At 41.0% G+C, this 14,780-nt stretch overlaps 1 protein-coding gene across 5 annotated transcripts in view; it reads left to right on the top strand.

Annotated features, from left to right (window-relative positions):
* ENPP2 (ectonucleotide pyrophosphatase/phosphodiesterase 2) overlaps positions 1–14,780 on the top strand; it is a 98,007-nt gene that overhangs the window by 20,316 nt on the left and 62,911 nt on the right. For 3 of the 5 annotated variants that reach the window (XM_036031377.1, XM_036031376.1, XM_028533817.2), the window contains exons 2-3: positions 4,813–4,915; positions 12,768–12,923. In XM_036031377.1, the coding sequence (XP_035887270.1) occupies positions 4,813–4,915; positions 12,768–12,923 (259 nt within the window). Of the gene's footprint in view, positions 1–4,436; positions 4,620–4,812; positions 4,916–12,767; positions 12,924–14,780 lie in introns of those variants that run through there. The other 2 variants (XM_028533816.1, XM_028533814.2) reach the window with 2 other exon arrangements.

Below are 14,780 nucleotides of genomic sequence, written 5' to 3'. Positions count from 1 at the left end.
CAGTGGGAGGTGTCACGATTTTTGGTCTGGATTATTGACCTTGTTTCCAAACTGATCTATTATATCCATTCTTGACTCCCTACATTTCATATCCACATAGTACAGAGATTAGCACTGTAAAATCTGATTAAATTTCCACCTGCTTAAGCCCTTTTAAGCCTTTCCATCATGGCTTTTAGGATAAAGACAATACCACCTTCTGTGACCATCGCGGCCCCCATGAACTGGCCTCTCTACTAGCCTCTGCAGCCTCATTTCGTTCCATGCTAACTTTTGCTTTCCCTGCACTAGTCAACCCGGCTGCTGTGTCATCACGTGCACCTGCTGAGGTCCACCCCACGCAGAGCCTTTGCGCATCCTGTGCCCTCTGTCTGGAAGCTGTTCCTCCTCTCTCGCCTAATTACTGCCACTTCCCTTTCCATCACGGCTCAGTCGGTACTCCACGAAGTCTCCTCTGACCCTCCTGACTAGATCAGTCCCAATTATAGTAGTCCCCCTTGTCCGCGGTTTTGTTTTGTCCAGTTTCAGTTACACGCAATCAGTCTCGGTCTGAAAATATTAAACTGAAAATTCCAGAAATAAAAAATTCAGGACTTTTAAATTCTGTGCTGTCTTCATGTACTCCCGTGTCTATGTGGTGCTATGGAGGGCTATGTTTGGGTCAGCTCCCTGCATAATACCAGTGCCCAGAACAGTGCTTGGTGCACAGTAGGGGCCTGTGAATATTCGTGCAATGAGTGATTATCCTGAGAGAGCTGAGATTGTTCTGGCGTGGGGGCTTCTGCTTACATTGCATCGGGAGTAAATGAAATGCATAGAAGTTTATCGTATAAACTGAAGTCATTGAAAGATGTGACAGTGTTGATTTCAGCTCTCAATTACATAATAACTAATGCACAAGCCCTGTTTGCATTTGAATAGTCGTATGCTCTTTCTCCACTGGAGACACCCTGCCACCCACGACATAGATTACTCATAGACCTTTGCATCTGTGGTTTAGAATCTCAGGAGGTGTCTACTTTATACACATTTGCAGTCCCGGGTTGAAGGAGCGATTGAGCTGGCTTGTTTCTCTATTAGCTGTTAGAATGTTTTGCTCAATTTAGATTGGCAAAAGACTGTTGTTCTGTTTTTATTCTGAATTTCCTTATAGCCTTCCACCAGCACAGAATTTAAAAAAACAGGACTTAACTCAAAAAGTTTTAAAGAAGACCAGGAAGAATACACATGGTTGTTGTCCTCTTACTTTCACAGTGTACGTGCTGTAGTTATTGCTAGTTGGCACCACTGCAAATAGAGTGGTCAGCAATTGTGTAACATCATAGTCTTAGAAGTATTCTGGGAATAGTGTTCAAGCCAAGTCAAGGCATGTTAGTTCTGCACGAGGAGAAACTGGATATAGATAAAGTTTGAATCAGTTCACGAAGATTTCGTAATTACTGCAGGAGGCATAAATGACCACCCTCAGCTCCATCTCTTTCAGATCTCCCTGTTAACCACAAGCCCTCTTACCTTAATCAGAGCTTGGGAACAAGGATTCACAGAACCATTTCATGAAAAGGTAGACTGTGCATTTGTATAAATGCAACTACTGTATTGCAATTAAGCAATACACACACTGCTGCTTTGTACCACCAGCAAAGTACATAACAGACCATTCTGCTGCTCACAGTTTGGAGATGATTCCCAAGGAGGAGCAGTCATGGTTTGTCATAGAGAGATCTAAACTTTAATGCCCAATTTGTAGTCAATGCTATTAATTATATATCAAAATTACATTATGAATCAGATGGAGCAATTCAACCTTTAGGGCATACACAAATTAACTCAGGGTAATTTATTCTAATGCTCCGTTGCTCTAAATGTGGTCCTTACATTGCTTGCATCAGAAGCCTATTGTGCCAGTTCTTGTCTGGCCGCTAAACTCCCCCTTCCCTTTCCCGACCCCATTCACGTAATGAATTAGAATCTCAGGGAATAGGCCATAGGTGTCAACAGTTTATACAAGCTCTCGGAGTGATTCTTAAGTTCAGGAAAGCTCAAGAACAACAGAGTGATTTCTATGGCCAGAGACTATCACAGATTTGTTTATCATTCTGGGTTTTCCTCTGCCAGGGGGCAGTGTTTTCTGAAATACAGCCGGATTAGTAAACCACACCGGAGGCTAATTTTAGTCTTTCTCATGCATTTTCTTGATTGCTGACCCAACCATGGATGATGACCTTATACCAAAATCTTAAACCCCAGAGTAGGTGAACTTTCTTAACTTGGTTTTGTTATAGAACATTTTGGACGATATTTTAGTCATTTTAATTAGGTTTCTAGACCTGTGCATTATTGGACTTTTGGTTTTCTCTATTTTGAGCAATGAGCAGTATTAATATTTTTTGAGAGGTAATTGTATGTTGTAGTTGATTTGATGCCCGAGGTAGGGACTTTGGTCATCCTCCTGAGAATTAATGTACAGTGATGTCTTGTAGTAAAATTCTGGCTAGCTCTGGTTAGATAGTGTGCGTGTGTGTGTGTGTGCGTGTGTGTGCACACGAGTGCGGATGTGCCCGTTAATGAATTCCATATGTACAACGACCCGGTGGAAGATAAAGCTCTTTGGCAGAACCGTTAACAGCCATAGTGGCTGTGCTCAATCCTCTTAGATAATTGGTAGCAAGCGCTGTACAGAAGCCAATTACGGATCAACTTGGCTATTACACTTACAGCTTTTTCTCCCTGCACAGCTACTCTGCATGTCCAAAAAAAAAAATAGACAATGTTCAGCTTCTGAGTCTAATTTTATTTTCCAGGCAAGCCTTCATTATCTTCAAACTGAGTTTCCACAATGAAATGTCAGCATCTCAAGCTGTCGGACTCCGGCAAGGGCTGGGGAGCTTGCAGAGACAGGAAGGCAGGTTTTTAAGAACATTTGGAACACGGTGGCAGATGATGCAGTCACAGGATATCGGCCCTTTTCGGTTCATAGTGTGTCTCTGTAAAGACAGTCCTGCATCTTGAAATTTAATATAAGTAGTAGAGAAATCTTACATGAGGTTAACATTTTTCATAAGCCTTCCTAAATACCCGACTCCAAATCATTTCAGTATGGCACACAGACTAAAGAAAGAGACTTCCATAGAAAAAAATCATGAGCCTACCATCTCGCAAGAGTGCACAACTAAGGGGAGTTTAGAAAGGCGACTTAAACTTTGCCAGTGCTTTCCTTTTCTCAATGAGCTGTTACTAAATCCTAGAACATATAATGCAGCCCAGGCCTACTGTGCAACCCACTGTAATAAACAAATTCTTGCTTTTGTGCTATCCTGTTTCATTTGAGCAAAGCCACCACTCTGTTGCATGGTGAGTAGTGTGTTTGTTTATGGATACACATGTGCTCCTGCACCCCAATGATTTTCTCTTGCTCTCACTGGGCTTGGCGAGAGAAAAACCAAGGACAAGCCTTCTTCCCTCATTTGACCCTCATTTGAATCCTAAAAGCATACAAAATTTATGTAACTTTCAGATTTAGACGTCTTGATTTCTTTTAGAAGTTTCCTGGTTGCCAAATAGCTTAGGAAAGAAACTTCAACACTCACAATAGTTGCAAAGGGCGCAGTTTTGAGGGGCTGGATGACAATGTAACTGGAAATTAACCAGGGAAGTAGTTCTTTAATGCTGAGTTCTTGCACCATTGAGATTTCCTTCCTAAATTCAATCACTAATAAAGCTTCCCCCTCCACCCAACCCCCACCCGTCCAAAAAACAAGCTGACAGTTTTTTTTTTTCGGAAAGAGGAGGCAGAAACTGAAATTATTTTGTCCCTCCTCATAGGGCAGAGGGCTTTGCGCTGCTTAGTTGGCATTCCTGTGTTTTGATAAAAGTTACTTCTCTAAACTCTCACAGCATGGGGAAAAATAATGCTATCTCTTGTGTTAGTTACAATCCTGGTAGATTTCATCGTGAGAAACATTTGAGGAGTCAGGAGGAGCTGAGAATGTGGCATTAGGAACAGGTCGCTTGAAAAGCCAGAAAAATAAATACATGAGAAAGACAGGGAAAGTTATTAGGGTTATAAATTATAAAACTGTCCTTGTTTTCTTTCTTTCTTTAAAAAAAAAATAAAGCCGTGAGGTTGACGACACTGAATGACGGCATTGTAAACCTTCAAAGCTTAAAACGAGCATAAATCCCTTTCCAGTTCTGTTTCTTTTTTATTGGATAAAATGCATTTGGTTTCTTTTTTAAAAACCATGTTTTTTGTGAGGGAAGGAAAATGAACACGAGCTGTTACTGGTAACAGCAACACAAGAAACCCTCATGTTAGCAGAGGAAACCACATGAAAGTCAGTGTGTTAGGGGAGGGACCGATAAGGGGGAGGAGAAAAGGAGGGTGATGCTTCCAGCCTCTTCTGCTCAGAGCTGCGATTCGTGAACCCGCTGTGATGACATCAAGCTTTGGGCAAATCAGAGCAGCCTGTCAACTTCCCAGGTGGGATTTCTTGTAGTTAATAGACGGAGCTCAGAGCCCCAAAAAGCAGTGCATTCAGTGGAGGCAGAGAACACACTGCAAAAAGCCTTTCCCAGAACACGCTGTCATGGCCCGGAGCGGCACGTTCCAGGCACATCAGGTAGGAGAAAGGAGGGAGGACAGGGGACAGCCTTGCTCTTTAGAACTGGTTTCTGATTTTGGTTGTCTTTTTGTTTTCAGAAAAATAAAAGACAGCCCTTGATGGTGCAATTTTGGAAACTGTGGGATTGGGTGGTGATATTGAAGTCTTGTCTAGCTGTTTCTGACATCCCCGTCTCTTCTTATTCCCTTAGGTGATATCTCTGTTCACTTTTGCTATCGGAGCCAATATCTGCTTGGGATTCACAGCACATCGAATTAAGAGGGCAGAAGAATGGGATGAAGGCCCTCCGACAGGTAAGGCTAGCAACCATTCGCATTTCAGATCTTTTCAAAATCAATAGAAACTCATTAAGAAAGTTGTCTTTAAATAGTTTTGCAGTGTAACTCATTTAGCCCTTGATTTCTCCAGAATACAACCAGCTCTGGGTATAATTTGGGTGAGAGGACCTGGTTTTATTTAATTAGAGAACATTGATGATGGCTTCATGATAACTGGCTATATAAGTATTTTTACCTTGACATTCATAAAGGTTGAGACAACATGAAAACTCCTGTGTAACAGACAAGGCTAAACTAGAAACAGCGAGGACAGGTGCTGGTTTAGGGTGGGAGACGGGGGAATCTGACTCACTGGGATGTGGTGTCGGATGCAGCATTTATCTCCAGAAAGCTCTGACTTAGGCAAAAAGAGGAGTGGGAGTAAAGAAAGGCCGTGAGCTGACTTGATGAAACTTTAGAAATTTAGGACTGTCTGATTAAGATTTACCTAAAAGAGGAAAAGCATAACAGGAAGGAGGTGCTTAAATCCTGACCTCACTGTTTTTTCCTAAGGCATAAAACAAGGTGAGTCTCAGCAGTGTGCCTTGACTTAACTAATGGAGCTGCAGTGAAAGGGGTTCCTTTTACAATGCGCTGTGCCATAAGCAGTGCGGGGCTTCTTATAAAGGAGCTCCTTGTGCAGACGGAGGGGGCTTAACTGACCCGGTCTTAAGTAATGAGTTGGTTAATTTCCTGGAAATTGGAGCTGCTGATGGTTTTATAAATAAAAATTACATATTAAGTAATGGGGACTCTAGGGGGCAATATTTTCTTGACTTTCCCTGACATCTCGGCATGCTTGTCTGCCTCCCTGTGAATGCTGTATTTCTCCTGTGTTTCTCGCCCTGACTACTCGGAGACTGTCACCTGTCTCCGCTCAGCCAGCGTGAGCTTTCGTGAACCACGTTGTGATACATATATTGTTGGAGTGCTGTCGTCTTCACATCAAGGGAATTCCTTTCGTGTCAGGCCAGAATTATATTGAGAAGTCATTGAGTAAGGCGTAGTGGGATGCGGCTGGGGTGAAAAGTGAGAAAACAAATCATAAAAATTGCACCCCCGGGAACCAAATGGACACAGTGAGCTGTCTGCTGTTGGGAAAGGAGGGGAGAGTGGATGCAGGCTGGAGAATCCCATTTTTATTGGTAACAAATGCTCTTTTCAAAGACCTCTTCTTCTTGCTCCAGACGAGCAGGACTCCCATTCACACCAGCTGTAACTGCAGGGACTGGAAGGGGGACCCGATCCTTAGCACAGCCCGTGAGCCAGCCGGCAGCTGGGCAGCCTTGCTGGTTCTCTCCAGTGCGCCCTCAGAGGAACTTTTCCCTGTTTTGTGTAATGCATCGCATTGGCTGAAACTGCCATTACAAGCTGTTTTCTTAATGAATGCATAAAACCCAGCCACTCATTATTTTCACAGTCGACTTTTTATTTTTTGGAAGCCGGTTGTGAAAGCCCTGGACCTAGCATCCTGAGTTCATGTACCTTGTTGTGCGGTCTTGGGCGAGTCACCTGCGAAGCCTGTTTCCTCAGCTGTACAATGAGGAGCAGGCCTGGATGATTTCCAGTTTTTCTACTGGCCTAAAAAAAAAACAACCCACGGTTCTACCTACTCTGTTTCATTGCCTCTGATTTTATGTGCTTAGACTGCAGTGGAGAACTTGAAAAGTGTAGACCACACTTATTAAACCTTGAATATATTTTGTGTATAATACATGGCTTCCATACGTGATAAGAAATAGCTATAAGAACTAATGAAATAGTGCAACTTTTTGGAAAATAATATAATCTATATTATAGTAAATAAATCTAAGTGATCTTAAGTGTACTACAAAATATTTGCTTTTTGAATCATTTAATTAAATCATGTATTATTTTAGGCCTCTATGGAATCTTCTAAAGTAATTTAGTAGTGAAAATTCTACCTATAGGAAGCTGAGTCTTGGGATACAATGCCATTGAAGTCTGCATTTTAGGAATTTAGTATGCCAGCACACTTTTTATTTTTAATTTTTCTATTGACGTAGCTTGCCTGCTGTTTAGGCAAGACTGGAGCTATACTTTGGCAACTGGGTGAAAACAGTGCAGAGACTTGAAACGTACTTTATCTTGTTAAATGTACTATGTGCCTAGAAAGGGCCTCCCTCAACACGTGTGGCCGGTTATTCCGTCAGCCGAGATTTCGCATCAGAAAACACTGGGTGAGCTTTTCTATACACATCAGAACAAGACACTAGGAAGGAAGGCAGCTGTGCCTGTGTTCAAGGACACTTTCATGTTCCAAGAAATCCTGGGACGCTCAGGGCTTCTAGATTGTTTCACAAAATAGAAGGGACACAAAGGGCGTTAATATACGGCCAGCTTCAGACTGACCAGAGCAAGACCTCCCTCCCGTTCCAGAGCATGCCGGTTCCTGTTAGGTGAACGCAGGTCTTCAGAGTTCTCAACAATGGCTGGGAGCGTGCGACACCCATGCAGCCCCTTGCTGCTGTGCTATGGACTGGGGTGTTAGTGTCAAGGCTCGGGCAGTGCAAACACGCTGTTATAATGAATTAACCAGCACACTTGTCAGCTGGATTTATTGTTGGGACCTAGTGATCTATTAGAAGTAATGGTGGAGTAAGATGTCTTCTACCAGATCATAAAAGATCCATAGATTTAGCTGAAGATCTGAAATGAGCCAAGCTAGTTATAATTCTGCTGGGGAAATATGACGGGCAATCAGGTAAATGAGATAGCAGAAATAAATTTCCAATGAAAATGTGAGTAATAAGTGCAATTTAGTTTGATGTCTTTGCCCCATACGTACGTCTGAGGCAGCCAGCCTGATTCACCTTTAAGGTTGCAAGAGACTTTATGTGTGTACAGGTGTGTGTGCCTGTGCACCTATGTAGATGCGCATGCATGTGTGCTTATGATACTATGGTCTATTATACCATCGTTTGTGCTAGACACTCTTTCAGTCTCCAGGGAGAATTGGGATGTCCCCTGACATATAAATAACGTAATACTTGAAAGATGAAGGCAAATTTGTAAGCTTGTGAATATCTGGCTAATCCACTTGAAAGAACAGTTCAGTCTATTATCCTTCACAGAGGCTTGAAAGTTTAAAAGTATGCAAATATGAATGGAATTCGTGGGTGTAAATGTGAAGTGAATTCCTCTAACAACTGATGAGCAAAGCTTTCCTTTGTGAATCACAGAGAAACCAGACAATGATAACGGGAATATGATGGTTCGTGCCCATTGGATAACTTTAGGGATCTCATTTTGCAACGAATATGAATTTTAGCTATTTAAAAGACGGGCTAGTAACATTTAGGAAGCTGCAAAGCTTGCAGAAATATCAGGCCAGCCCTGCAAGGAAAACTATCTCAGGATGTCATTGGACTTGGTGTTAAACTTACTATAGAAATCAGGATGTTCCAGTCAACAGGCTGAAATGATCTGAATTCAAATCTAAGGAAGGCATGGATTTTTCAGTTGTTAGTTACGTGGGGCTTTGGGGTAGTGATTTTTTATTTATCATAAAACTATACGGAATCCTCTATCTTGTTTGTATGAACAGAAATTTCAGTCTTCAACAGTGCTCAACATAGCTTCCTGAATCAACAAAAAAGTCAACAGATCTTCTAAAATCACGTCTTCAAGAGAACCTCTGAAATAATTTGGACCCTATGGACAAAATTTCATGAAAACAGCACTGTAGTTATACCAAGATGATCTAAAATTTCAACCAGGCCTTTGCTAGCTCAAATTAGGCCTAGAGATCTGATTTTCTAACTGGACAAATGGAGAGAATGGTGCCTCTCTTATTGGAAAAGATTCTTGAAAACAGAATGCTGTATCAATGCCAATGATGATACAAGGTGTTAACTATATAATGACATGTTTCATTTGTCTTCAATTAATGTTTGAAGGCCAGTTTTTAAATTTTGATCATATCGCTTTGATAGTTCCTGAGATATAAATATGACGGTGTCTCACTGTCTAGCAGCAGGTCTGCAAATTATTCAGCCTGACACCGCTGACTCCCATCACAAATGCCGCTGGAGTGGTTTAGAAGTTACATTTGCATTAGTAATTTTTGAAACTGGAGTTTATAGAGATCTGCTTTGTTCTAGTGTTTTCTAGAAAAATAAGATTTTTTCTACACAGGGATGCCGTATGTATAAATACATGGGAAGTACAGGTGTCTGTGAACTTCCCAGGTAGAACTATTTATTTACTTATTTATTTATTTTTAAAATTTTATTTATTTATTTTTAGAGAGGGAAGGAAGGGAGAAAGAGAGAGAGAGAGAGAGAGAAACATCTATGTGCGGTTGCTGGGGGCCATGGCCTGCAACCCAGGCATGTGCCCTGACTGGGAATCGAACCTGAGACACTTTGGTTTGCAGCCCAAGCTCAATCCACTGAGCTATGCCAGCCAGGGTAGAACTATTTATTTAAAAAATGGTCTATGAAATCTGGCCCAGCAGCCGGGAAGAGGGGAGAATAGCAATGCTGGCAGGAATGGGTATTTCTGGAAAGTGGTGTATTTAGGAATCAGGCCTACAGGTGAGGGCTGCTTACTAAGGTATGAAGTCAAAAATATCAAGAAAAAAAATGACAACTTCAATATGAGAAAGTGTGGCCAGGAAGAATGAATCATACACTCCAGAAGAGGCATAAGACATGTTAAATTCTAGAGCTGGGAGGCATCTTGAATGCCACCCAGTTTCTCTGCCTCCTTTCCCTGCCCTTTGTACTTTGGAGAGGGTTGGCGGACACCGGAACACGTTCTGGTCCAAGTCTTGGGATTATTGGATTCAAGTTCTTCTCGTACATGGCCCAATCCCTCTTCCCTCTTCCCTTCCTGCCTTTGTCCGCCGAATCCACGTCAGCCAAGAAGGAATTTTGACATCTGTATCCCTAATTCACACATGCCTGGGAATTCGATCTGGAAGCTGCTGGCAACCCAGTCTTGAGTACAATGCTTCTGAGGAGATACAGGTTGGCATTATGTGTGTAAGGGCCACTCTTTCTTAACAAAGCTGCCTTCAGTTCACGGGTTGGTAAGGAGAGTTATGATTCAATGCAGTCAGCTATTGCGTGAGATTTAATTCTTTTCAAAAACAAATGAGGGACAAATTTAGAGAGGGATTAAGAAAATAGAAAACATCACATTGATGGAAGGAAGGAAGGTTAAAAATGGCTAAGAATTCATATAGGGATTTTGAAAGCAAGGAAAGAGATAGTGAGGAGATTAGAGGAGGGAAAAGCAAAGGGCGTAAGTGGAGGAGAATTGCAAACGTGTTCTGGGACACCATGAAGAAGAGGAGATAGGCTGAGTAAACAACTGTCCACACCGTATTTTGAGATTTCTTCACATTATCTCAGCTATAAGCATAGCTAAACATATTTATGCACGTAGCTCATGGGAATTTATTAGTCTACTGTTGGACTTCTAAGGAGTAAACTTACAGAAATAACTCAATGATAAGCATTTTCCTTATCTCTACTTTTACTATAAAGACTTCCTTCCTTTTTTCACATCTCAGTTCCCTTTCTCCCTCCCCTCCAGTTTCTTCTGGTCCAGCGTGTGCAGTTGGCCAAAGTCAATAGAAAAATGCGGTTTATGAACCGGAGGGAAAGCATTGCTTTGGAAACCTGACATTATTTCCTAAACTGAACTGGCATGGTTTCGTATGTACAGTTTCAACATCCCGAAATCAACCATGCAAAGGGGTTTCTCATTTCATGGTCTAGTGAGTCTGTTTGCTTTAGTAGAACGGAGCTGATGCCATCAAGGCTAAAATGGGTGCTTCTGACTTCAAAGAGGACAGAGGAGTAAAGGATGAACAGGATGTTCAGATAAATGGCTTTGATAAACCTAGAAATGTCACTTAGCATCTGCTCTCCCCTCTGCATCTGTGTGTTTTTAATTTTAAAACTATAGTGTGCTGATTATAAAAAGTATAAACATGCACAGAAGGAAACCAAATGATAAATTGCATGTCATAAATAACATTTATTAGGATATTCACATTTTATCTTTTTGTTTATTGTCTTTTTTTATCCCTATTATAGGTACTATTTACTATTAACACTGTCCTGTACTTTAATATTTTAAAAAACTTGTTTATATATTTTGTAGATCTTTCCACATTAGCCTACATGGATCTGCTCATCCTTTTAAGGGACGGGCAATATTCTTTTTATGGCTAGAGTGATTCTTTCTTGTGTATATATATATATATATCTTGATGAGTTTTGCAAATATAATATGAAAGGCAAGTTCCTAGTAATGGAATTTCTGCGTGAAAGGTTCATATGCATTTTAAAAAGGGATAGATACTTCTAAATTGTGTGATATTCTACAACTTTTTTTTAATTTAGCAACAGGTTTGATGTTGCTTATACATTCTGTGCATCAGAAAGGGATTATTTTGTAAGTGAGGATGAAGAACATGTTTTATTTTGTCCAGACAGCTAGTTATTCCAGCACTATTCACTGATTAAACCTTCACTTACTGATTAAGTTTTCACTCTTCCTTTGATTTAAAATGTTACTTTCCTAATACAAAATAATATTGAACGTAAATTGTAATTTTAAAAAATGAAAACATTACAGTGTTACCTTCATTGTAAAATAAATTCTCATGTATTTGGTCCTGTTTCTTATCCCCACCCCAGCACTGACCTACTTATTTTCAGTAGCAAACTATCTTTTTTTTTTGTACCAAACTATCTTAATTAACTTCAGAATATATTTTACTATCTAGGTCTTCACCAAATTACTCTCCCTTTTTAGTTTTCTCTATTTTCATATATTTATTTTTGATAAACTTTTAATACTCTCTCAAGTTTCAGGTAATCTTCTTGTGAATGCATGGAATCTTTAGGTTTATTTAGGAAGAGCTGATATTTTTGTAATACGGATATTTTTACATTCAGGATGGTATGTGTTTCCATTTAGTTAAGTCTTTTGAAATACCTTTGTGTAAAGTTTTAATGTGTTCTTCATGTAGGTTCTACACAGGTCCTATTACACTTATACCTGGATATTTTATATTTTAGGCACTATCATGAATTAAACTTCCATGTAATTTTTGAACTTATATTACCTGTACATTACAAATTTGTGGAATTTTTCTCACTTCTTCCCCCACTTTAGTTGATTTTTAAGATTTCTAGCTAAATAATTGTCATACGACAATGCCAAATGAGGATTTTTCTTTTTGACAAGCCAAGATTGTCAAATTCACTTTTGTGCAACTCTAGTTACAGGTGTAGATTTTATGGCTGCAAGAGATTTTAAAAGTCTCTATTCCAATCGCACATGGTCAGACCGTTCTCAGAACATTTAGGCTCAATTTTCCTCATGAAAAGCTATGGCTTTTAAAGTAGGGAAAGGCGCTCTCGTTTCTCAGCACGTGTGTTGAAGTTCTCTTCTGTCCTGACATCACTGGCTTCCACAGAGACACTAACCCACACGGATTTGTAGTCATAATTGTAAAAAGTAATAAAACCAACAGCCAACACTTGTCACGCTTTCTATATGTCTCACCACCTGCTAAGTGTTCTGCACGGATTGTTTCATTTAATTTTCATTACAACCTCGAGTGACTTTTATGAGTCCCCTCACTTTACAGATGGGGAAACTGGCACAAGGAAACTCAGTGACCTGCCGAGGGACCATGGTCAGCAGGTGATGGACCATGGCCAGGCTGCTTGGCCAGAGTATGGCTGTGTTACCGAGCTGTACCCCTTCCCATGCCACACCCCCGCCATGGTGCCATGACCCACTTCCCAGTCCCATTGCCTTTGTCTCTCGTGTCTTGCAGTGTTATCAGACTCGCCCTGGACCAACACCTCCGGATCTTGTAAGGGTCGATGTTTCGAACTTCAAGAAGTTGGACCTCCTGATTGTCGCTGTGACAACCTGTGTAAGAGCTACAGCAGTTGCTGCCATGACTTTGATGAGCTTTGTCTGAAGACAGGTATGCAACTTTTGAGTCCTCTAGCCTCAGTGAGGTGGCTTACAACCCCCTGCTGTTATACCCCCTGGCACTGACACCCTGCTTTGGCCAAACCAAACTGTACGTTTAAGTTTTGTTTCTTGAATGATCGTCAACTGTATAAAAAGTGCACCTGGCGTAACTGTTGCTTCCCACAAGGCCCACCAGAAGAAGGTTTTTTGCAGCTCTAGTCACTTCCTGGTTTTGGAAATACTTGTGGCCAGACCTTTTTTTTTTTTTAAATCTTCATCATTTCTCTCTCTTGCTGTCAATTCCCACATTCACTGCTGGGGCATGTGGACTGAAATTGTGCACATTCTTAAAGTTTGGTTTCCTTTTTTTGGTATCTATTTATTTTGCACAGTTTCTAGCATTTGTTTATTTCATCGCACCATGGAGTGATTATTGTTCCACCCTGATGTTGCTCCCCATTCTCTGTGCAACTGGAAAATTGCTCTGGAATTCTACGTGGGAGCACGTGCTCAGGGTGGCACTCACATCTCTTCCTGACTTTTCAAACATTTCTTCTATACTACAACAGTCAGTAGAGTATGTAGACTTTTGAGTGAAGGCACACCAGTTGAGAAGAAGCACCTCTGGAGACATTTGCCATGCTGCGTGCTCTGTCCGTAAAGCCCAACACTTTATATAGAACTTTGAAGGTGCCTTGCAGGCCGCCCACCGCACCTCTGGGCAGCATCGCATTCAAACCCTCTGAGAAAGATGACAGTCAGCCTGGGGCTTCAGACCACTGGGTGCAGAGATTCCACAGCTCCACGGACACGCTATTACTTGTTTCTGGACTTTTATGTATGATAAGATGATTCTTTCAAAAATCCGCCTTTTATTATCATTGACGTTACTCTGCTCTTTCTAATGATATCATTAGAAACAGAGACGTTATTCTTCTCTACTAAGGAAATATCCCTTAATTATATGAAAACTGACATCAACTTCTTTTCTACTTCTGATTTGTTGGTTTCCCCCCAAAGAAGAAAAGTTTTATTAGGTTGTGTTGTGCACAATACATTTTCCAAACACTTGGCCCCCTTTTTGAGGGGGGGGATTACTTTCCTTTGAAACTCCTCTCAGTTTCCTTAGTTGTGAGTCTGCAAATTTAAATGCTGAGAACCTTGTAAACTGAATATACGGATGGAGCACATGTTCTAGCAGAGTCCTTTGGCTCTGAGACATCATTTCAAGCCAGTGGCCTGTTTGCTTGGCATGGAAGAGCCAACTAATATTTGACGTTTCCTGACGTGCCTTGCCCCTGACACATTGTCTCAGCCCTCGGGATTCCTGATCTCAGAGCTCCTTGAAAAGTTGAATGAATCTCCTGACTCTGGCTTAGCTTTCTCTGAATGTAGCTCGTGTCTTTCTTCCCAGGTTTTATAAACATGGATTACAAGAACATTTTTAAAGTCATTTATTCCCCATGCACAAGGATAACATGTGCCAAATGTGGAAGAATCAAATGTCAAATCACAGCAAAAAGTTAAAGAAAACAGACTTTGAGATTTTACTTTGCTGACACAAGCACCCTCTAGAAATAAGCACCATCAATGTTTCAGTGTAAACTCTGACTACTTTGTGTGTGTGTTTAGAATGTATGTGTGTACGTGTATGTATACATGGGAGTATATGTGAGCGCACACGTGAGTAGAGCCTTGTGAGGATGTGTCTGTATTTATAAGTCTCTATGCACATCATCCTTTGAATGCCCACGTAGCGTTCCACTGAACGGCCACAGCCTACCTCACTGAGTCATCGGTCAGCACTTATATTCCCCCCTTTTTGCTATTATTAATGTATCAATGAACGTTATTCACACATGTTTGT

Source organism: Phyllostomus discolor, chromosome 7, assembly GCF_004126475.2.
Source record: "Phyllostomus discolor isolate MPI-MPIP mPhyDis1 chromosome 7, mPhyDis1.pri.v3, whole genome shotgun sequence".
Lineage (NCBI taxonomy): Eukaryota > Metazoa > Chordata > Mammalia > Chiroptera > Phyllostomidae > Phyllostomus > Phyllostomus discolor.
The sequence above is the reverse complement of the archived record's forward strand: the minus strand, read 5'-3'. Positions and strand labels throughout refer to the sequence as shown.